At 53.3% G+C, this 23294-nt stretch overlaps 8 protein-coding genes across 8 annotated transcripts; all 8 read left to right on the forward strand.

Annotated features, from left to right (window-relative positions):
* The first annotated feature begins 143 nt into the window (after positions 1–143).
* Positions 144–2590, forward strand: DACRYDRAFT_22199 (Ser/Thr protein phosphatase family protein). The gene is made up of 6 exons (XM_040772726.1): positions 144–425; positions 472–756; positions 806–928; positions 975–1408; positions 1459–1746; positions 1797–2590. Exons 1-6 carry the CDS (start codon positions 189–191, stop codon positions 2539–2541), a joined length of 2112 nt encoding a protein of 703 aa, XP_040628717.1. The 5' UTR covers positions 144–188; the 3' UTR covers positions 2542–2590.
* Positions 2591–3339: 749 nt separating this feature from the next.
* On the forward strand, positions 3340–5708 carry DACRYDRAFT_107554 (Ser/Thr protein phosphatase family protein; the record flags this gene model as incomplete). The annotated part of the gene is made up of 7 exons (XM_040768498.1): positions 3340–3592; positions 3650–3915; positions 3966–4088; positions 4139–4572; positions 4623–4897; positions 4950–5037; positions 5138–5708. The coding sequence occupies 7 exons, from the start codon at positions 3340–3342 to the stop codon at positions 5706–5708; spliced, it is 2010 nt and encodes a 669-aa protein (XP_040628718.1).
* Positions 5709–6257: 549 nt separating this feature from the next.
* Positions 6258–7842, forward strand: DACRYDRAFT_107555 (uncharacterized protein; the record flags this gene model as incomplete). The annotated part of the gene is made up of 5 exons (XM_040768499.1): positions 6258–6503; positions 6555–6830; positions 6879–6956; positions 7013–7464; positions 7536–7842. The coding sequence occupies 5 exons, from the start codon at positions 6258–6260 to the stop codon at positions 7840–7842; spliced, it is 1359 nt and encodes a 452-aa protein (XP_040628719.1).
* Positions 7843–7929: 87 nt separating this feature from the next.
* Positions 7930–8619, forward strand: DACRYDRAFT_107556 (uncharacterized protein; the record flags this gene model as incomplete). Its single annotated transcript, XM_040768500.1, has 1 exon — positions 7930–8619. One exon carries the CDS (start codon positions 7930–7932, stop codon positions 8617–8619), a length of 690 nt encoding a protein of 229 aa, XP_040628720.1.
* Positions 8620–9271: 652 nt separating this feature from the next.
* Positions 9272–11644, forward strand: DACRYDRAFT_107557 (sphingomyelin phosphodiesterase; the record flags this gene model as incomplete). Its single annotated transcript, XM_040768501.1, has 7 exons — positions 9272–9526; positions 9580–9855; positions 9906–10028; positions 10079–10521; positions 10573–10847; positions 10899–11026; positions 11087–11644. 7 exons carry the CDS (start codon positions 9272–9274, stop codon positions 11642–11644), a joined length of 2058 nt encoding a protein of 685 aa, XP_040628721.1.
* A 124-nt stretch (positions 11645–11768) lies between these two features.
* Positions 11769–13553, forward strand: DACRYDRAFT_107558 (uncharacterized protein; the record flags this gene model as incomplete). Its single annotated transcript, XM_040768502.1, has 4 exons — positions 11769–11800; positions 11873–12216; positions 12267–13442; positions 13492–13553. 4 exons carry the CDS (start codon positions 11769–11771, stop codon positions 13551–13553), a joined length of 1614 nt encoding a protein of 537 aa, XP_040628722.1.
* A 411-nt stretch (positions 13554–13964) lies between these two features.
* On the forward strand, positions 13965–16917 carry DACRYDRAFT_116261 (uncharacterized protein; the record flags this gene model as incomplete). The annotated part of the gene is made up of 11 exons (XM_040770170.1): positions 13965–13971; positions 14019–14307; positions 14355–14421; positions 14479–14691; positions 14745–14884; positions 15667–15884; positions 15930–16278; positions 16329–16435; positions 16491–16517; positions 16568–16689; positions 16749–16917. The coding sequence occupies 11 exons, from the start codon at positions 13965–13967 to the stop codon at positions 16767–16769; spliced, it is 1560 nt and encodes a 519-aa protein (XP_040628723.1). The 3' UTR covers positions 16770–16917.
* A 794-nt stretch (positions 16918–17711) lies between these two features.
* Positions 17712–22568, forward strand: DACRYDRAFT_66769 (uncharacterized protein). The gene is made up of 8 exons (XM_040775826.1): positions 17712–18515; positions 18574–19156; positions 19207–19445; positions 19498–19617; positions 19666–20142; positions 20190–20547; positions 20600–21207; positions 21262–22568. Exons 1-8 carry the CDS (start codon positions 17790–17792, stop codon positions 22231–22233), a joined length of 4083 nt encoding a protein of 1360 aa, XP_040628724.1. The 5' UTR covers positions 17712–17789; the 3' UTR covers positions 22234–22568.
* The last annotated feature ends 726 nt before the right edge of the window (positions 22569–23294 follow it).

The raw sequence follows: 23294 nt of genomic DNA on the forward strand, positions 1-23294 counted from the left end.
ATTATTCGCCTCTTTGGATGGGAAAAGAATACGTCCACTGTGGGATGTTGCACATGCGCAGGAACGGACTTCATCAATCCGAACAGAAGACGCATATGGATCACTGATTAGATCTCTCAACAAGATAAATTGGCCTGCAATGGAACATGACATACCAGGGCGCTCTCTCCAGTATTCTCATTCCAAGGATGCTAGCTCTCCTCCTCCTCCCCACACTGGGCACGTACGCCCAGCTCCCTCCGCATCTCGCTACCGCCTCTTCTGCCTTCACTGGCAAGCCCAACTTCCCTGCCAACTTGTTCGCAGAATACTGGCCGGGATATGAGCCTACCCAGACGAAGTCTCAGGTCCAGCCTAAGGTCACTGATCCCGTTTCGGGCGTCGTCTACCCTCTCGAGCTCACAGATGCCAACACGATCCCTGATGTGCGTTTTCCTCCTTCATACTCGCTGTGCGCTGACGCTGTTGTAGAACGACCTGACCGATCCATATGTTCTTCCCCCCTCGCTGTTGCAAGCCGTCATCACCGGCCCCCTGCCTGCCAACGCCTCTCTGTCCACTCCGGGGTCGTCGCAGCTCGCCTCCCAGGCTGTACAGAGCATTATGGACATCATCAATGGCACTACGGGCGCGCTGATTAACAATACGTGCGGGCAGTGCTTGGCCGCGCTTGGGGTCGGAAAGGTTCTGGCTAATACGGCGCCTTGGGAGATCCCTGGTGTGCTTATTGAGTTGTGCAACTTGTATGGTTACGACGTGCGTGTCAATTATGTTGGGAGAGGATGGTACTCATGCGGATGGGTAGAGCTATGGCACCTGCGCGGAGAACTTTGGAATCACCTCCGATGGTGATGTTGCTGCCCAGATCTTGGCTCTTGCGGATGTCACCGGACAGGACGGCGAGTATATATGCGCGATGTCATTCAACGTAAGGTTTCCTCCCTACCTCTCTCTCTTCTAACCCTGCCGGGCAGTCCGCATGCGACCTCCCCGCCGTCAACACCCTGGACATGGACGGGTATTTCTCCAAGCCCAAGCCTGCGAACGCCGTCGCTCCCCCTCCCTCCGGCGAACGCATTCGTGTCCTTCACTTGTCCGACTTCCACCTCGACCCTCGGTACGCCACGCACGCAGAAGCATCCTGCTCTCAGTACCTCTGCTGCCGCTCGTACTCAGACGCCAACTCCAGCCCGAACAAGACTGTTCTCCCTGCTCCTCGTTACGGTGCATATAGCTGCGATACACCGTACGACCTCGCAGGTGTGGCGGTCGAGGCTATCCCTGAGCTGGCGGGCGCGGGAAAGACGGGAAGGGAGTTCGATTTCGCGATCTTTACGGGGGATCTTGTCAGCCATGATAATGATAACCAGCTGGGAAGGGCGTATGTCGAGTATGAGGAGACGTCCATGTGCGCAACTTTTTCCCATGTATTCACCAACAAGGCTGACTCAAGTGCAGCTTCTCGATGATCAAGCACGCGATCGGTGGCTCTCCCCTCTTCGCCGCACTGGGCAACCACGACTCCTGGCCTCAAGCCCTCAACTCACCTGTCACGCTCACGCCTTCCTACCTCGCTGACCAGTATTCATGGAACTACGAGCACATCTCCTCCCTCTGGGCTATGAATGGGTGGATCGACGACACTGCCAAAGCTTACGCTAGTGTGCATTATGGTGGATATGCGTATACCACTTGGAGGGGGCTCAAGGTCATCTCCTTCAACACGGATTTCTGGTACACGGCCAAGTGAGCCTCCCTGCTGTCTCCTGTCAATGAACGGCGCTAACCTGCAGAAGCTGGTACAACTATATCAACACATCTAACCCTGACATCTCCGGCCAATTCAGGTGGATGACCGACGAACTCCAAAAGTCTGAAGACGCAGGCGAGCGCGTATGGATCATCGGCCACGTCCCTCCCGGCTGGGACGCCTACAGCGCCATCCCGAACCCTACGAACTTGTTCTACCAGATTGTGGCTCGCTACTCTCCCCACGTCATCGCCGAGATATTCTTTGGCCATAACCACGAGGACGAGTTCGCGGTGTACTATGATAACAATGCTACGAACCCTTCGGCGGCCACTGCCCTTGCGACGAGCTGGATCGTGCCCTCCCTCACCCCGCTTACGAACCTGAACAGCGGGTTTAGGGCATATGACGTCGACCCGGTGACGTTTAACGTACTCGACTCGTACACCTGGATCTCCAACATCTCCGCCGCCGCCGCAGTGGATAACCAGACTTCGCACGGAGCAGTCTACTCGTTCGAATACTCCGCGCGCGAAGCGTACGGCGCGAACATCCCCTGGCCCGCAACTGCCCCGCTAAACGCAACCTGGTGGCACCTCGTGACCGAGCAGTGGGAATCCAACCCCTCCCTCGTCGAGAAGTTCACGACGTATCAAGGGAAGAACTCAGTCAAGACTGGGAACTGTACGAGCCAGGCATGCGTAGAGAGCAAGATATGCTACGCGAGGAGTGGGTCGTTCCCTATCTCCGGGGCGTGCCCGTATGGCTCCAAGTACGGGTCGGTGCAGTAGTCGCCCCCTCCCCTCCCCTACATCTTTCCTGAGCCTAGCCTGAAATTTATTTTGTAAAAATGGGTTGAATGGTATTTAGCTGGTTGATGGGTGTCGCACCTCTTATTTTACTTGGCGTGTTGCATGTTTGTTGGTGGCAAGTTTAGGTGCCGCGGTGATTCGGTAGAAGACGAGCCGTTCCTGCCGACGGCTCTCCGTGCTTCCCATCTCGACGTGTTCCTCAGAAGGGTGCAATATCACGTGATTTTCGGCCGACGTTCTCACTGGCCCAGACAAGCCTTACGAAATCCGGAGTTGGAAAGTGATAGTCCATTTAGCTCTGAGGCCGAGGGTGAAAGGATCAGAGAAAGAAAGACAGATCGGAAGTTATCTGGAAATCGGCACGTGATCTCGAAGGCTGCCGCATGGACCACCTTTGTGCCAGCACTTTTCGAGCTAGTCCTTGTCCGCTTTCGAAGGTTCACCAGCGCATCTCTCGCCTCCTGCTCACACGCATATATGCTCTCTCTTCTCGTGGACCATGCGCCTGTGCCTGATCTCGCTGTCTGCACGTTCGTCGGCTGTTCGCGAGCGTGAGGTATTTAAGTGTCTGGGATGCTGGCTGCCTGCACTCGAACGCTCTAGCTAGTCGCCGCACTCTTCTGCTTCGGTGCCATTTGCATCGATCAGGGATTTTTTCTACGTCATGCGGTCCCAGGAAGTCGGAGACTCAGTTCATCCACCTAGCCTGTGAAATGAACACTTATAGTCTGGGTACTGGACGCTCTGCTACTCCAGGGCACCTCCATCCTGCTCAGTATGGCGCTCCTCCTCTCCCTGTCGATTGCTGCTACGGCCTTAGCTCAGACACCAGCCTTGCCTCCTTATTTACAGACGGCTTCAGCTGCATTCACTGGTCAACCATACTTTCCCAGCTCGCTGTTCGCCGAGTACTGGCCTGGGTTTGAGCCTACTCAAACGTCCGTCCAGCCTCAGCCTAAGATCACAGATCCCGTGAGTGGGACGATCTACCCTATGGAACTGACGGACCCGGACACGATCCCCGACGCGAGTGACGCGTATCGCGGTTGGAAGCGCAAGATTGATCTTGTGTAGTACGATACGACAGATCCTTATGTCATTCCTCCCTCACTGCTCTTCCCGGACGCGGTCACAGGACCCCTGCTGCCGAATATGAACCTGTTTACTCCAGGCTCACTTGCGCTCGCGGCACAGACTCTTCAGAGCATCCTCGAGATCACGAACAGCTCCCAGATTGAGGGCACGTGCGGGAAATGCTTGGCTGCCCTTGGGGTGGTGAAGATGCTGGCTACAACTGCTCCCTGGGAAGTCTCTGGTGTTATCATCGAGCTCTGCAACATCTTCGGTTATAAGGTGAGCGCTTTGATTAGAAACATTATCCCCACCTCTCATCTATTCTTCAGAGCTACGGCACTTGCGCTGAGCAGTTTGCGGTGATCACCGACGGGCAGATTGCTACTCAAGTATTGGCACTCGCAGATGTTACGAGCCAGGATGGAGAGTACCTATGTGCTCTCTGGTTAGGTGTATGTATCCCTCTCTACACCCTGTCTTATCTATTGAACGGAGCCATCAGAGTTCCTGTTCTCTTCCAGCCGTCAACACGCTCGACCTAACAGGGTACTTCGCCTCTCCCAAGCCGGCAAACGCAGCCGCTCCTCCTCCAAGTGGCAAACGTGTCCGTGTTCTCCATGTCTCCGACTTTCACCTCGATCCCCGTTACTCCACCTATTCGGAGGCCGACTGCTCGAGCGGGCTTTGCTGCCGTTCGTGTAGCAACAACCTCGCGAGCCCGAACACAACTGTCTTCCCCGCCCCTCGCTACGGAGCGTTCCTGTGCGATACGCCGTATGACCTTGCCGGTGTTGCAGTCGAAGCTATCCCGGTCCTTGCCGGAGCTGGTCCGACCGGACGGGAATTCGATTTTGCTATCTTCACTGGTGACCTCGTTTCACATGACAATGATCACCAGCTCGGACGCGCGTATGTCGAATACGAGGAGACATCAATGTGCGTACAAGTATCCCTATCGATTCTAATGTATTGACAATCCTCTCCAGCTACTCGATGATGAAGCAAATCATTGGATATGCTCCCCTCTACCCTACTCTAGGTAACCACGACACCTGGCCTCAAGCATACAATTCCCCTCTGAGCCTTCAGCCGGAGTATCTGGCAAACCAGTTTTCTTGGGACTATGAGCATATCTCAGCACTTTGGGCTCAGCAGGACTGGATTGACAGTACGGCGTATCAGTACGCTAGTGTTCACTATGGCGGATATGCGTACACTACATGGAGGGGCCTGAAGATCATTTCCTTCAACACGGATTTCTGTAAGTGTAATAACTGTCAGTCGTGATAAATGTACCTAACGCCTGAGACAAGGGTACCGCGACAACTGGTTCAACTACTTGAACACCTCTGACCCCGATATCTCCGGTCAATTCCGCTGGATGGCGGATGAGCTTCAAGCGTCCGAGGACGCAGGCCAGCGTTTCTGGATAATTGGACACGTCCCGCCCGGCTGGAGCGGCACGAACTCTCTCCCGAACCCCACAAACTTGTTTTATCAGATCGTTGACCGCTATTCCCCGCATTGTCATTACCGAGATCTTCTTTGGCCACACACACGAAGACGAGTTCTCCATATTCTACGCCAACAATGGCACCACAATGTCGGCGGAAACTGCGGTCGCTACTGGATGGACTGCTCCTTCCCTCACTCCGCTAACCAACCTGAGCTCTGGGTTCCGCGCGTATGATATCGACCCTGTCACGTTCAACATCCTCGATTCTTACACGTGGTTCTCGAACGTCACCGCAGCCCCCGCACTGGACAACCAGTCTGCCGTCGGTGCGACATACACGTTCGAGTATTCTGCACGCGAAGCGTACGGAGCCAACATCTCCTGGCCTGTAGACGCGCCGCTCAACGCCACCTGGTGGCATCTCGTCACTGAACAATGGGAAGTCAACCCGAGCCTTGTGGAGAAGTTCACGATATATGAAGGGAAGAGCTCGACGTATACGACCAACTGCACCAGCACGGCATGCGTGCAGTCGAAGATTTGTTATGCCCGGTCGGGCTCTGTTCCGCTTGCCGGTCTGTGCCCGTACGGGTCGACGTACGGGTCCGTCCAATAAAGAATCCCGCCTTCATCCGACGTATTCTTCGGACGAATATAGCCGTACTTATACTGAGATTTTCTACGATGTTCTTTGTATCTGAGGTGGTTGATGGGAAAAAAATTAGCAACGGTCTTCTCAGCCTCCGTTCGAGTCAGAGGCACGTGACTGCCGACGCGTCGGGTCAAGTGAAATTTATGGTGCCAGCGTTGGTGGAAAAGAACTTCTAGTCTCCGCACTGCTATCCAGCACATTATTCTTGCTTGACACAATGCGTTAGTTCCTTGTGGTCCTAAATTGTACGGTATTCCCTGATTAGATCAGTAAAAAAAATTGGCACGTTCGTCCCGTGCGACCACGCCATGCTGCAATTACGGTTGGACTGCAAACTTCTTGATCAGACGCTCCGGGCATGGACGAATCCACGAGACTTCGCCAATTCCCAATTCCCACCCCAGATGATCGGTTGTTCTAATACCCACTCTCTGAACCAGGGATAAAGGCGGCATGCCGTACTGCGTGACTGTTAGCCAGAGGACTTCAGACGTTAGGTAGGCTGACATCGCCATGGCGCTCGTTCTCTTCTCTTGTGCCGCTGCATCATGGGCACAGACACCAACCCTCCCTCCTTATCTACAGACTGCGTCGGCAGCGTACACCGGTCAACCGTACTTTCCCAGCTACCTGTTTGCGGAATACTGGCCGGGCTTCGAGCCTACACAGATCACGGTTCAGCCTCAACCCAAGATCACAGATCCGATCAGCGGAGTGGTCTATCCTCTGGAGTTGACGGATCCGGCTACCATCCCAGACGTACGTCCTCTCGCATACTGGAGTAAACCTGTCATAGCTGAAATGCAATAGTCTGATACTACCGACCCCTATGTCCTTCCTCCATCTCTGTTGACCGCTGCCGTTACTGGACCTCTGCTCCCTTCGACAAAATTGTCAACGCCTGGCTCGCTTGCACTCGCGTCGCAAGCTCTCCAGAATATTGTTGAAATTATTACCAGCCCCAACATCAACGAGACTTGTGGAAAGTGCTTAGCCGCCTTTGGCGTTGGGAAGGCTCTAGCCAACACTGCACCATGGGAGGTTCCAGGTGTCATGATTAGTCTTTGCAATATGTTCGGGTATGCTGTGAGTGCTCTGATTGTGCTTTCGATTAGCATCTAACTACCCGTCCAGAGCTACGGAACGTGCGCGGAGAATTTCGACATTAATAGCGATGGGGATATTGCGACCCAAGTCTTAGCACTGGCCGACGTGACTGGTCAGGACGGGCAACATCTTTGCTCCCTGTTCATCGATGTGTGTGCCAGCCCGCTGCACTCGCTTATTCTAACAGTACTTTCCTAGTCTTCTTGCCCTCTCCCAGCGCAAATGAGCTTGATATGACAAGTTACTTCGCGTCGCCGAAACCAGCCAATAGCGTGGCACCGCCGCCAAGCGGCGAGCACATTCGTGTGTTGCATCTGTCCGATTTCCACCTCGACCCTCGGTACTCAACATACTCGGAAGCGGACTGTTCACAATACCTTTGTTGCCGCTCCTACAGCTCGAACATCGCAAGTCCTAACAGCACAATACTACCTGCGGCGAGATATGGTGCTTACTATTGCCATACCCCTTATGATCTTGCTGGTGCCGCAATCGAGGCTATTCCTATACTTGCCTGTGCCGGGCCTACTGGAAGAGAATTCGACTTTGCCATCTTCACTGGTGATCTTGTTTCGCATGAGAATGACAACCAATTGAGTCACGCGTACGTTGAGTACGAGGAAACTTTAATATATGTCTTTGTGCTGTTAAGAGTCTTCAGCATGCTCTTAAGGCATTGTTCAGCTATAACATGATCAAGTATGCGATCGGTTATGCGCCCCTCTATCCGACTCTTGGCAACCATGACTCATGGCCACAAGCTTACAATTCGCCTCTGACGCTTCAGCCCACATATCTGGCTAACCAGTTCTCGTGGAATTACGAGCACATTGCTGCCCTCTGGGCTGAAGCTGGCTGGGTCGACAGCGCAGCATACGAATACGCCAGTGTCCACTATGGCGGCTATGCGTATACCACTTGGAGAGGGCTGAAGATAATCTCCTTCAACACCGACTTCTGGAGCAAGTGGTTCCGATTGACACCGCAATGACCTCATTCAGTTTGTCATGATCAGGGTACAGGGACAATTGGTTCAACTACATCAACACGACCGACCCCGACATTTCCGGTCCGTTGGATGGCCGACGAACTACAAGCCTCGGAAGATGCTGGTCAGCGGGTTTGGATCATTGGCCATGTGCCTCCTGGCTGGAATGGGAATCAAGCCCTTCCGAACCCGACAAATCTCTTCTATCAAATTGTCGATCGCTATTCACCTCACGTGATTGCTGAAATCTTCTTCGGCCATACCCACGAGGACGAATTCTCTATCTACTACGCCAACAATGGCACAAACATATCCGCTACAAGTGCTCTGACGACTGCATGGACCGCCCCGTCCCTTACTCCGCTCAGCAACCTGAACTCTGGCTTCCGTGCCTATGATGTTGATCCTGTCACATTCAACATCGTCGACTCGTTCACATGGTTCTCTAACATCTCGGCTGCCCCAGTACTGGATAATCAGACGACATATGGACCAACTTACACTTTTGAGTACTCCGCCCGCGAGGCATATGGAGCCAACATATCGTGGCCTACCGACGCACCCATCAATGCCACTTGGTGGCATCTTGTTACCGAGCAGTGGCAGATCAATCCCAGTCTAGTGGGGAAATTCACTGTTTACGAAGGTAAGAGTTCAGTCAAGACCACAAACTGTACCAGTACTGCGTGCGTGGAGTCCAAGATTTGCTATGCTCGATCCGCATCCGTCCCTATTGCTGGCCTCTGCCCATATGGATCTACATATGGCTCGGTTCAGTAATGAACATTCTCGAAGTAGCATATAGAAAGGCTTGTATGTCCTTGTGTAGAAATCTTGGGTTGAAGGGTGTTCCCGTTGTTATGCCGTCACGTGACTAGAGATGCCCAATTGGCTCCATTGTTGTGATTCTAATATTGAACCCTTCAAAACTCCCAACCTGACAAGCACTAGTACTAGTGGTGCATGGTCTCGCTGGCGCAGTTGGTTCTTTTGGATTGACAGCAAATGTCGAGGCATCGTGGTGCTCAGCTTTTCTGTTTGCCCCTGACACTGTGTGATGATACTGCATTCCGCTTGGTATCCAACTGAAGGACCGCAGCCGCCCAGCTCACCAGCTCAACGACACCAGCTGTATGCTCGTCAATCACTTCTAGTATTCTCTGCTGTCTGATGCCAAATTGTGTGCACATGTGATGGCTTCCCTGGAGTTGGGTGCAGGTTTGCTCAAATAATGTCTTGGGATTACACCCTGGGCCATATGGAGACTCGTCGATATGCTCATGATTAGAGATGACATGCAAATGCTCACATGTTCTCGACAGAGGGTTTATCCCTCTCTACCCCAGTGGAGATATAATATGCTTTCTCAAAAAATATTGGGCTGGCGCTTGTGGAAACAAGCCTTGCTCGGCCAGGACACCCGCTTGACAACATGGCCGCATATCTCACTGTTGCTATGTTCTGCCTGGCAAGTTCCCTAGCGCAATCACCAACCCTTCCCCCGTACCTACGAACCGCGTCACCTGCTTTCACAGGTGGAATTGCGTTTCCCAGCTCCCTCTTTGCGGAGTACTGGCCAGGATTTGAGCCCACGCAGACCACCAAGGAGGTTCAACCCATAGTTACAGACCCCGTGACTGGTTCAGTGTTTCCCCTCGAGCTTACCCAGCCGTATCCCATTCAAGATGTGAGTAGTGTGCCACATCTTTCTTTACAAATTAACCTGACGGAACTCTCTAGGGTGATTTCGTGGATCCTTATGTCATTCCTCCCTCATTACTGACCGAGCAAGTCACTGGGCCCATAATTCCCACGTATAACTTGTCTACACCAGGATCCCTCGCACTCGCTGCTCAGACATTCCAGAGCATCGTTGACATCATCGATACCGCCGACATTGTGGACAGCTGCGGAAAGTGCCAGGCAGCCCTGAGCATAGGCAAGGTCCTCGCAAACACGGCTCCTTGGGAAGTGCCTAATGTGATGGTCGCATTGTGTGATAAATATAATTTTGCGGTCCGTCGACATCAATCCAATCTTTGTTGTTACTCTGATCACGGTTGTAGACCTACGGTTCTTGCGCCGAAACTTATGGAATTACGTCGGAAGGCGATGTTGCTACTCAAGTCTTAGCTTTGGCTGACGTTGCAGGCCAAGATGGGCAAGCTATTTGTGCACACTGGGTTGGAGTAGGTGATTTGCCTGGATGTAATTGACTATGTCCTGACTGGTTTCCGAGGGCGCATGCACTGTTCCCCCTCCAAACGTCCTTAACATGACTGGATACTTTGCCACTGCCAAGCCCACCAATGCGGTTGCTCCTCCGTCATCAGGAGAACGCGTCCGAGTGCTCCACTTGTCCGACTTCCACCTTGATCCCCGCTACGATATTGGCTCTGAAGTCGAGTGCAGCCAGTACATGTGCTGCCGGTACAACGCGTACGCTTCCTCCAGCCCGAATACAACTCTCTTGCCAGCACCGAGATTTGGTGCTTTTCAGTGTGATCTCCCCATGGATCTCGCTGGTGTTGCGATTGAAGCCATACCTGTTCTTGCGGGCGCTGGCCCAACCGGCAGAGAGTTCGACTTCGCCATTTTCACCGGAGACCTCATTTCCCATGATAATCACAACTGGCCTCTGCAGCTTGGTCGGACTTATATCGAGTACGAAGAATCAATCACGTACGTCTCCTACTCCCTCTGCGATATTTCTTGGCTCATCCTGAACACCAGATTTTTCTTGATTCAATCTGCACTCGGTAGCACCCCGGTTTATGCGGCTTTGGGCAACCATGATACATGGCCTCAAGCATGTGCTGCACCTCTCACCCTGGAGCCGGAATATCTCGGGAATCAGTTCTCCTGGAACTATGAGCATATCTCAGCTCTCTGGGCTCAAAAGGGTTGGGTGGATAGTACCGCTTACCAATATGCTAGTGTGCACTATGGAGGTTATGCCATCACGACTTGGAGAAGTCTGAAGATCATTTCGTTCAACAGCGATTTCTGTGAGTGACTGTAGCCAATCCCACATTGTTATTAACACAAATGTATCTCAGGGTACGGTGACAATTGGTTCAACTATATCAACACTACTAATCCCGACATTTCGGGCCAATTGCGCTGGATGGCGGACAATTTGCAGATTTCGGAGGACGCCGGTCAACGTGTTTGGATCATTGGACACGTTCCTTCGGGCTGAAATGGTTCGCCGTCCACGGCGAATCCCACAAATCTTTTCTACCAGATCGTTGAGCGATACTCTCCTCACGTGATTGCTGAGATCTTCTTTGGTCACACCCACGAAGATCAGTTCTCGGTTTTCTACGCCAACAACGGTTCCGACCCTTCCGCTGCCAGCGCACTAGCGACCGCCTGGACTGCACCGTCTCTCACCCCGCTAACGAACCTCAATTCCGGCTTCCGCGCCTACGACATCGATCCTGTTACGTTCAATGTCCTCGACTCGTACACATGGATTTCTAATATCTCCGATGCCCCTGCCCTCGACGCGCAAGCTGAGCACGGCGCAGTGTTCACGTTCGAGTACTCCGCTCGGGAGGCATATGGCGCAAACATCTCATGGCCTTCCACCGCTCCTTTAAATGCTACTTGGTGGCACCTTGTTACGGAGCAGTGGGAACTTAATCCCAGCCTGATCGAGAAGTTTTACACATACGAGAGCAAAAGCTCAGTGAAAGGCGGGAATTGCACCAGCACAGCATGCCTTCAATCAATGATCTGTTACGCACGGTCGGGCTCTGTTCCACTTGCTGGTCTCTGCCCGTATGGCACTGGCTACTGATTCTTGGGGAAACAAACTGAATGTGTAAATGACCTTGGGTTGACGTGGCGTGATAATGACATTCGTTTGCTGTTCACTCGTGTTACGTCACTGACGCGTCTAGGATTCGCCCTGACGACCATCTATGGGTGGTGCAAATTGGACAGGCGGTCGCATGTGCGTATACCTGGATACGCATGCATATATCTGCATTTGTCCTCAATGATTAAAATACTTGTTATGATGCAGGAATCTGGCAAAGGCGCGCTCCAAAGATACAGAAAATCGCCTCGAGAAGAAGCATTTCGCAAATCGATCTTTACGACTGGCGCCATCATCCCTTCGGCCTGCAGCCTCCAACCCTGGCACAATACGAGACGGGATAAACTTAGCAGCAGCGAGGCGCGAGAGACAGCTTACCAATCATGAATATCATAACGTTGTCAGGAAAGAAACGGCGAACGAAACTTGGCCAGCTGACGGTGGGTATCGAAAACCACCGAGCTCCACCACCAGCACCGATAGCCGTTCCAGCAATTCCAAACGTCGAGTAGTTCATTCCAAAGTCCTTGATGCTCTAGATGAACAGACAGGTACACCATGGGATGGACAATTGGACGCATATAGCTGACTTGAGCGGTAGTATCACACGCGGAGCTTAGGAGACGCATATTGAAGGCACAAGATCTGGCTGGCTTGACTACCGAGCCAAAGTCACAAAGGAGCCCAAGCAACTGCGCAACATCTCGCATGGCTCTTGATACCCGATTCGATGGTCCTGCAGTCGGAACTCGCACACAGACATCCTCGTCCCCAAGGCCATTTCCGATGACGCTGTCCACCCGTCCGGATGCGCCTGCTCGGCAGTCTGCATCTCTCCAATCGCACGGGACTATGTCTGATCGTACTGCTGTTGGATCTGATTCGAATTGCTCAGATATTTCGGATGAACGAAATGTTCCGACAAGATCTCCTGTGGCGCAAGGTACATTGCTGGCTGCGACTTCTCACTCTCGCACATCTATGAGCGTCGAGCTTGATTCGACACCTCATTTGTCATCTTCCAGACCACCGAGTATACTGGCTTCTCCGGACGGTCCTGTACTCCTGCAGCCTAAACCTATGCGAGCACAAGCAATCGGTCTCCGTCGCATGCGCGAACTTGAGGACACTGCCAATGCTCAGCTATCTGGCACCACTAAGCGGCTTACAGATAGCACGCGAGACGATGTCTGTGTCAGAAAATCTGAGTTTCGGACTCACTCTTCCTCGCCGTCCTCTGGTGGAGACTCGTCTGAATCGTTATCGAACCTACTTTTGACGCACAATCCATGGGATGGCTTCGCGCGTGAGCTCGGCCTGTCGCCTCCTAGGTTCAAGCCGCAACTTCCTTGGTGCCTACCAGACTTACCCGAGAATTGGCTTCCTGAAAACGCTGGTGTCGATCTTCGTCTACTGCTGGAGGCGAACCAAGTGAGGAAGCGGTTGCCTGAACTGGCGTTTGACGACGAGTTGGAAGCAATCCGCGCCTCGACTCTGAATTCCTACGATGCTGAAGCGACTGCACCAGGAGGACTGGATTCAGCGGGCTATCACGGGGATCCAGATACTGAGATGACATGGGTTGGAGATGCTGAAATATTGCAACCTACGAATACAGAGTATGACTGTCATCCTGCGCCATCAGAGGGACGAGAGGATTATATCATGGATCAAGCACTATTCACGGAAATATTTGGGGATGTCGACAACGTCTCATTAGGAAATGGTCTGCAGTTTGACCGAGGATCGGACTTTGATGCTCTCCTTCAAGAGCTCGGTGAGCATCGGGCTCGAAGCAGCGTGGCCGCACACTGAAGGTCTGCCAGACGAGCTATCGACTGTGAGGGACCGTCCCGCTCCATATGACACTTGTGCGAGCCACTGGTAACCACGCCAAAGAAATCCTGTGCTTTCATAATCTTTTGTAGTTCCAACAATGAATACTGATTTTGTGGTCCCTGTCACTGATCGGAGCCGAATCGGGGAGGGTACAGCCCCGAGTTTGGTAATACACGATCAACCTGCACTTGCCATATTGTGCCTTCGTCAGAAGGATATCCTTGCAGTGCTGCGAGCTGTAGAATTCGAGTGAAAACGATCAGCGCAGAAAGTGAAAGCTGATCTTGACCGCGGGAAAACACAACCTGACCGAGATAACGTCCGGCGAACTTTTATGTCAGAAGCCGCGCGGCGACCCGATCCCGGCGTCGCGTGCACGGAAAAGATGGCTTGGCTTGATGGGACATAAGAGCGCACCTGGTACTTGCACAGGGAACCTCTTTGTAACTTTATCACCACCATGTCGAGTACGTTGACTCCCCAGCTCCCTGACACCACCTTAACACCTGAACAGCAAAGACTGCACTCCTGATCGGTGCGACAGGCAACGTTGGCTCGCATCTCCTTCGTGAGCTCCTTGCCTCCCCCCACTTCAGCAAAGTCGGGGAGTTCGGTCGGCACGTCACACCTGCGGACAAGGTGCCTACTGAGGGGAAGGCTAAGCTCGAGCAGCACACGATCGACTTTGAGAACTTGGGTCAAGCAGGGCTTGAGAAGGAGAAATGGGATGTCGTATTCGTGACGCTGGGAACGACACGGCAGGCTGCAGGAAGCGCGGAGAAATTCACAAAGATTGATAAGGAGTGCGTAACAATATGTGCTCGAAGAGTCTCACTGATCGCCTGCGCAGCTACGTTGTAGACGCAGCTAAACACGCTTTTGACCCTTCAAAGCAGCAGCGAATGGTGTATCTCTCGGTATGTTCTGTGTTCTCACCTTGTTGTTCGGTTTCCTCATTGCTTTCCCCATCCCAGTCTGAGGGTGCCAACGCGAAGTCCTCGTTCCTCTATCTCCGTTCGAAAGGCGAAACTGAACTCGCACTCGCCCAAATGGGTTACGCAGAAACCATTGTGTTTCGTCCTGGATTCCTACAAGGAGCGACACGGTCCACACCAAGATACGCAGAAGCGGTTTTGGCGGCCTTGGTGCCTGCGCTGAGGTTGGTGTGGAGCGGGGCGGGAATGCATGTATGCTCCCTTCCTCCATGTTCTGTCTCTGCTGTTCGATAACGCCATGACAGATCAAGGACGTCGCCAAAGCGATGCGAATCGCTGGCGATGTTGGTGCTGCGAACCTTCCCAAACAGGTCGGCGCAACAAAGGTTGATGGTTTCACCTTGATCAGTAATCAGGGTGCCACCGTCTTGTCCAAAACAGACCTGTGAAATGACGAGATGGGGGCATCATCTGTACTAGTATACTAACCGTTACGTTATGATTCTCTGAATCTTTGGATTAATGAATATGCTTATAGTTGTTGCGAGTCGGTGTTCACACAAACGTGGGTTAAATGCTTCAGTGATGACATGTTAATCTGCCAAGGTGCTCCGCCAGATTGTTGGCGAGATGTAGATTCATGGTGTTGCCAATCAGATGATTATACCAGGTCAAAGGACTTCAGGAGTTTTATCTGGTATACAAGCATATGTATGTGAGAGTACAAGAGAAGAGGGGCTTGCTGGCACTCCGGAAAGAAAAACCCTTGATGTCGGCTCCGAAACAGACGCCCAACCAAACTTTAGGTTAGGCGTCATGAAGCTGCACTCTCAATATCTGCGGCTTGGCCTTAGAATCTCTATGCAGCCAGCTAATGTGAATGCAATAAACATATAGAGTAAGTGGATTACCGACGCTCCAGAGGTAATTGGCGGCGAAGCAGAAAGTCCATAATATTTACGTACGTCCGCTAGTCTGGACCACGCGTCCCTAAAGTCGCCAGACGCGTCTTTATCCAGTTGAAGTCTGCCACGATGGGAAAACTGCTTGGTCATGATGTGTCCATTCAGCTCATCGACGGCGATCTTGCATATGAGCTGCAGCAATATACCAGCAGCGAAGATCCCCACTTACGAAAATGGACCGGCTTCATAGATGGTTCGCCCGGACGTGTCAGAGACTACAATCATATCCGCCATCACATTCAATACTCACTTGACGCTGCAGACGTTTACCGTTCGTTGTTCGTTGGTCCTGGGATGGCACCCGAGCTGATGCCCGGCTTTCTCCATACACTGGTATCTTAACCGTCGATGGTCAAGAGATTGCTAGCCGATTGCTCGTCCCGACGAGTCATCCCGTGATCATCGATCAATGCATCGTAACACCAGACAACAGGGCGTTTCGTGCTCCGTTCGCCTTTCAAGATCTACAGCCCACAGATGGTACGCGATCCTTAGATTGATTTGGATCTACCTTATTCTGCGCAGATCCGACGAAGCTCGGCGTGATCGAGTTCTGCGCGTTTTCGCTGTCAGAGAGCGCTTTACAAGAGTTCAAGTATCCCGGAAAAGTCGTCGATAACTCCAAGCAGAAAAAACCTGATAAGGAAGCATCTGATAAGCAAACAGCTGATAAAGAAGCAACATCTGGCGGAGAACAAGTTGCTGATAAGACAGGAACAACTGACTCGCAAGCTGCCGGTGAAGAAGGAAAGACTGCTGAGGCAGATGCAATTGCTGGAGACGGGAACACCGCCGAGAACGGAGCAGCTGGGGAGCAAAGCGGGTCAAAGTTGTCAGAGCTAGAAGAAGAAGAACCGGACCAGGCAGAACTCATGTGAGTATGTTTGTTTGTATGTCGATACATGCGATGAACACATTCCACAGCTTTCCATTCGGGCTTTGCCAGCCTTCGATAGAGGATTACGACCGCCTGAACGAGATGGATGAAAATAAAATCGAGCTGCTGTGGACTTTTCACTATGGATCGCGTGGTAAGCTTCCACAGGTTATAGGATCATGATACATCATCTCACGTGCGAAATTCAGACATTATGCGGCATTTTTTCCAGCAACGTAAGTCGTACAACAACAGCACCAAGATCTAGGGCTCATCCAGGTCTTAGAGAAACAACAGCAAGCGAAGGCTGTAAAAAAGGCTGAGGGCGCCTTGCACTCAAAGAGGCTGGCATTGGATGAAACAGACGTTATCCTGAGAAACATAGATACTGCGTATCCAGATCCGTCGGTGAGTACAGCACATTATTTTCGGAGTGAGCCTGTCTCAGTCTTTATGTGCGTGCAAAGAAAAAGCGCAGGATCATCTGAAGTATGCGGACTTGACGATCACGACCACGGACGTGCGGACATCCGAAGTCGGTGTAGGAGTCATTTTTATCTTGTTTATTATCTATCCTGCTTGTATGAGGTTGTCGAGCTCTCGTTGACGCTCATACATTGGGTGAAATCACGTGACACATTCCTCACCAAGTACTCGTGCCTGAACCCTTGTCGTCAAGGGAGTTTTCCTTTGCTGTTTGGTGCGACGACGCGCCGGGCGATTGAAGCCCTAGATTGATTGAAAAGGAGGCTGATCACAGATAAATTGTTGACATCCTTTGATGTATGCGGCTTCTTTTCTGTCCAAAGGAAAAAGACGGCGGAGGAGTAAAAAGGGCCAATGAGGAAGCACACAGAGGCGGCTGCAACGTAAGGCGAAGTTGATCATAACTCGCTTATCATGGTCTTTGACCTCCACGACAACGGGAGGGCGCGTCCTGAGCTGTAGAGTGGACCAACTGTCGCTGTCGCAGAGACAACTACACCGTTTCTCTCTTTTTCCATCCTACACTTGATCTTCCCCGCCTTTCTATATCGCGCTAGGCTTACCAGGGACTGCAACGCCGATTCCTTCTCCGGCTTCCATCCGTTCGTTCTTTTTCGCTGCATAATCCCTTTCTGTCTCTCCCGCACGGCTGCAGCGTAAAACGCGCCCACGTTCAGTCGACGCTCAACCAGCGAACCAACTCAAACTGAGAAAAACACCGACCAGACATGGCAGCAGCGACGACCGCACGCGAGCGGACAGAGGTCTCCTCCATCCCTGCTCCCGTCTCCCCCACCACTCGCCGCTTCCAAGTGCGCGAGTCCTCCTTCCCCTCATCCCCGTCCCATCATACCCATTCCCGCCGCACACCGGTACAGCAGTCCTCTGCCCATCATTCTCATCATCACCATCACCACGCTCCTTACCAGCAAGAGGAGGAGATGAACGGGCACACGCATCGGTTTGCCGCACGCGGCCTCGGAGATGCAGACAACACCGCGACCGAGACGGAACCGGAAGTGATGCCCTCCCCTCGTCCAGGGCAGACGCATATATCCAACGTTTCTGCCGCGGCTGCTGCTGCATCCTCCCGGTATGCCCGTCCGCGTGCGCAGAGGGACACCTCGGCGACATCTTACCCCTCTTCCGACTTCGATGCTGCCGTCGCTGCCCAGGCTCCTACAGGTGCTCAGAACGGGCATGCGAGACGGGAGCGTACAGATATCGAGGAGCTGGAAGAGGACGACGACGAAGAGTTCGAAGCTGGGGGAGCGACAACCCAGGGTGAGATGGACCCACCTCCGTCTATCCCCCCTCCTATGCCGCACCATCATGTGCACGGACACCACTCCCACGCACAGCAAGGCGCGCTGGTTCCTGCACCGAAAGGCCCCAGTAGGCCAGGTACCGTCGCTAGCCAGCACCAGAAGCAACTGAGTTCCGGGAGCAAAAACGGTGCCCTCACTCAGCCTGCCGCCCCAGCTAGCACTACCCCGCTCACAAGCTTGTACCTCGTTGCTGGGCTGCCCAAGAGCCCGCATACATGGACCCTCGCGGAGCCGGACAGTGTCGAGGGGTGCAGGCACGCAGATGGTGCGGTCAATCGTTGGTGGAGAGCTGAGGTGTTGGGTAGCACCGTCAGTCCCGGAGTGAACAACGGCGGGGATGGGAGCACCGTTGGTGGTGGGAAGAAACGGAAGAGCAGGAGAGGTGAGGACGTGCAGCGGATGCTGTCGAAAGCGCTCAAGGTATGTTTTCCTGTCTAAGTGGTGCATATATGCCCCCATTGATGAACATTGCGCGTAGCTATCCTTCCCCAAAGAAGTGGAGATTATCGCTTCGACTCTGCAGCCAGCATCGACGATTCACACCTTCACATTCACTCTTCGGCCTGCGGGGCCTCATAGCATGAACCGTGCAGCGACCTTCACCTCACTGTCTAACGCTTCATCGCTCCCTTCTCTGCGCCCCGGTTATGGCCCAGCAAACTACTCCACCACCTCCTTCCAGTCTTTCAACCCCCCTCCCGTGCCGAACAGCAACAACGCGCCCCTCAAAGGCGGGAAGAAGGAAGAAGAGGAGGGGCAGATATACTACGGTACTGTGCTGACTGTGTACTCCCACGCAGACGCGAGTCGCGCGGAAGCGATCCGGAAGAGCCTTTCCCAGCCCACTACTGGCACGCCCGGTGCTAGCCCTGGGTCGAGGAGGTTCCAGCGCCGCCCGGCTAGCAGTGCACGCAGGAAGGCACCGTGGAATGGCCAGAGCACCCCGGAGGCGACCGAGACGGAGCAAGAGCCGGAGACGGACGACTGGGGCGATAAGGTCGTTGGTGGCAGCACACTCTTCCTGCCGAGGGAGACTGTGTTCTGGCTTCCTTATGCTTTGAGTTAGTTTGCATTTTCTCTCTTTGAGACTCAGCTAATAATGGCGATCAAGCTTTAGTGTCCAAGCACCCTATCTACGACCTCATGCGCGATTTCCTCACCCTCTCCTGGGCGAGGTTCAGCAAAGATGTGCAGTCTCACTCTCTGCAAATCGCTAAGATCCTCGAGCACCCATCCCCGCGTTCGGGAGACATCGTTAAGCTCGATGCTGGTGCAGAAGGCGAGAGCGTCGAAGTCGTCTGTCGGTTCCCGGGTGGCCTGGACTTCGGTAGGGGCCTGGTGGACGTAAACGTGGGTGTCGCTTGTTAAACGGCTGGAATGATGCTGATGCGTGAATGGATAGTTCACTATGTGGCCATTGTTTAGGGCACTGAACTTGGATAATATCCTCACTGTCTGTGAGATTGCCCTGGCCGCTACTGGCAGGGTGTTGTTCCTTTCTCGTTATCCTGCTATGCTCGGTGTAAGCAGATGCTGCCGAGAAAGATCCATACCCTGACAAGTGCTATAGATCGCCGTTCACACTATCAAATACATCGTCGAGCTTCGCGGCTGGAACGGTATCGCCCATCCAGCGGTGCATGCCCGCGATGCCAAGATCTACCTTGAAGATCCCGGTCCGTGGCTCATCGGCCTTCACACCGACTGCCGGTTCGTCGCTCGTCCCAGCAAGGAAGTTTGTATTTGCGACCTGGATATCAACAGCGTCCACTGCCCCAGCCCGCCAGCTGGGAGCGTTAGCACCAAACAGCAGCGGGATAAGTTCCGTAGGACGCTGATCAATGCCTTTGAGGGGTACTTCCATCCTGACTATGCAGTTCCGAGTGAGTTCAAGGAAGCTTTCCCCGCTGGCAGGTTCAGGCCGCTCTGCAGCATCAAGACTCGGCGCGGGGCGCCCAGTGCCGTGTATGCGGAGATCATCCCACCGCCTGAATGGTGGTTCCAGCCCAGAGTCATCCAGGCTTTCGACTCTGTGCTCAAGGATAAAGTGAGTGAGTTGTTCCGAGTGTGATTGGTATTCCTGACAGCGCGTAGTACAAGAAGCCATCGCTACTCAAGCGTCTAGCCATGTTGGGCATGTCGAAGCGTCAGGCCGGACTGACCGCGGCTGAACAGCTGATTCAACGTGCCATCCGTCGTCGCGCCACTGCCTTCGTTGATGCTCGTGACGACCTCGAGACTAAGATTGGCCGTCTCTCACGTCGCTTGAACTTCCTAATGACAGAATCTGACCTTTGGCGTGAGAAGTTTGTCGCTTTCGAGGGATATGCGGAGAAGCTCAGTCTCGAGGCTGGCGACCTCAAGTCTAAAATTGGAAAGGAACAAAGGGAGAGCAGGCGCCTTAGCGGCCTCATTACCGTCACTGCACAGGAGAAGCAACAGCTTCAGATGCGTGAGTGTTCTGATCCTGCTGGTGTGCAGCAGCAGCTGACCCCGTCCATCAGGTCTATCTCATGTCGAGCATGAGCACCAGGACGCGCTCATGCAACTCGATCAGATGCGTCTCAACATGGAAGCTATGGAGCGCGAACGCGAGCAGATGGTTGCGGAAGTCGAAGAGCAGATCGAGCGTGCCCTCGCTAGCATGTCCTTCAACGACTCGATGTCCGAGACTGGCACGTCTCGCACTGGCTCACGCGCTGATTCCCGTGCCTCTACCCCGGGCTTGGCGAACGGCAGACGAATCCCTAGGAGTTTCAGCACTGGCACCGCCCTGCATGATCCGGTTGATGAAGAGCTCGTCGAGCATGAGATCGGAATGAACGCTGCAGACATCGAAACTGGGAAGCGGAGGCTCGAGAAGATCGATGAGCGCGAAATCGATGAAGAAGAGGCCGAAGTCAAATTGGAGCCTCGCCGTCAGCGCCATTACAAAGAGCAGAAATATGATGAAGAGCATGATAGTGACAGGAGCGCTATACCTGTTAGGAAGAAGCGATTCTCTGCTAGTGGCCGTGATCAAGGAACGGAAGATACCATGGGCGCTGTGGATGCTGGCATTAGCGAGAAGAGCGAGAGGATCAGCGAAAAAGTGAATCAGATTCAGATGAAGGTTGGTCATCTAGAGCACTGAGCAGGTGACAACGTTTTCTGACCTTTCTTGCAGCTGGAGTTGGCTCTGGCTGACCTCGAAAACAAGCGCCGTGTCGCATCTCCCCGGTCTGGTGCTGATGACACTGGTGGCGAAACAGACGCAACCCGTCGCAGTCGCCGTACTCGCCGTCGTGTGAAGACTTCTCATTCTGCTCATCAAGCCGAAGCCGAAGCCGAAGCCGACACCTCATTGGAACAGCGCCTTGAGCAAGCTCCTCCAGCCGGAGATCGACTCGAGCCGCTGCATTCCACTGTGGAGCAGCGTCTGTCTCCTGCCCTCAGTCGTGCTGAAAAAAAGCGATCCCTTGACGAGATGAGCGAGGCGACATATCGTCCTTCTGCCGCTGAGCGGTCTGGCGAGATCGATGAGCCAGATCTGGAACCCGTTCCCGAGATGATCAACGAAGTCGTGGAACCTGTTGATATTGCCAACGAGGAAGAGGCTGTGATAGAACCTGTTGACCATGCGGAGGACGCAGATTCTGAGGCATCCAGCCAGAGGGACATCAAACGGGAATCCACCAGCACAGTCGTCGCAGAGCCTGCCCAGACCCCCATCAAGTCGGCCAGCACACCAAGTCCCATCGCCCCTCCCCGTAATCCGAGCCGGGCACCACCCGTTTCGTCGTCCGGCCGTGCCGCGGCCATTCTTGTTCAGGAAACCCCGATGGATGCCGCTGCTCCCGCTCTGTCCCGAAAGACTTCTACTCGCTCGAAGCGCCTCTCGCGTATGACGACTGGCACCACTTCTGGTGGCGAGTCCGATGCTGACTTCGTCAGTGCCTATTCTAGCAGCCCTATTGACAAGTCTCTCATGGACGATGAGGATGACGAGGGCGAGGGCATGTCCCCTGTTCCCGGCAGCTGGGATGACGATGAGGACCTCGTTGAGCCCCGCCATATCAGGCAACGCGTCTCCAGCACGGCCACGGAAGTACCCGACTCGAGGCGTTACAGGAGTTTCAATGCGGTTAGCATGCACTAAAAGGACTGGAATGATGCAAGTCAGAAGATTAACTCACGTCACTCGTTCATTTCATATTCACCTCTTCAATTCTCTTCCCAGAGTCTCACGGTCCTTCTCATTCCCTCTCACTCAGGATACTACGTCTTTCGCTCAAGTGTATGGGCCATTACGGCACCATCGTTTTGTCTAGTTTTCTTCCTCAAGGCGGATTGAGTTCGCTACAGCTATCGGATATTTGAATGGAAGGTCTTTGCCGCCGATCTTCCCGCTCGTCCGGTATTCCGTTATATCCCCGTGGCCGGTCAAACGCCCTTTGGTTACGCGCGTTCTCATTCGGAGCACGCGGAAGACCGATCGCAGCAATGGTTCTGTCAGGCACGGGCTACGAGAGATTCGGGGTCGAACTCCGGACAGACAGATGCTTTGAGAATTGCTTGTAAAGCGCCTCGAGTTCTGGGACGGATGAAAGCTGTTCCGAGGAAAGCATGCGGTGAAAACCAGCTCATTCGTTGACATGCGTAGTGCTGACAACAATACGGCTGGACCTCGGATTTGGCAGGGCGAGATGTGAAGATGGACGGCCAGCGTTTCAGCCACTTCTGTGAAATTTGGTACTTTCATGTACACTCACGTCAGACGCTCAAACAAAGTCCCATAAGTTGCGTAAGGTATCGTATCTATTACTTCATCCCGATTTGTTGCTAATAAATACCGGTGGCTCGCCGCAACCTCGCCGTGAGCCCTGACTGGAACATGGAGGAACTGAGGCGATGTGTGCTTCTCATGCCTTCCAACAGCTTGCTCCGCAGCGCTCTGACAATACAGCACTTGAATAAGGTACTGGAAATCCCATCATGAAACTTTCCGAAGATGTTTCTGGTTGCACTCTGATGGATGGCGTATTTAAGCTCCCTGGCTCCTAATGCGGCGGCCGGAATGATTGACACCGGGGATCTTTTTCCGCGTGTTCTGAATGATTCTTTATCCACCATCAATCCTTTTGTTCCACGCACATGGCTGCCATGCGCTGGCAATTCAATCCCTTGTCCATCGGACGTGCCTGGTCGAACTTCCAATTA

Source organism: Dacryopinax primogenitus (assembly GCF_000292625.1).
Source record: "Dacryopinax primogenitus strain DJM-731 SS1 chromosome Unknown DACRYscaffold_9, whole genome shotgun sequence".
In the NCBI taxonomy this organism is placed as follows: domain Eukaryota; kingdom Fungi; phylum Basidiomycota; class Dacrymycetes; order Dacrymycetales; family Dacrymycetaceae; genus Dacryopinax; species Dacryopinax primogenitus.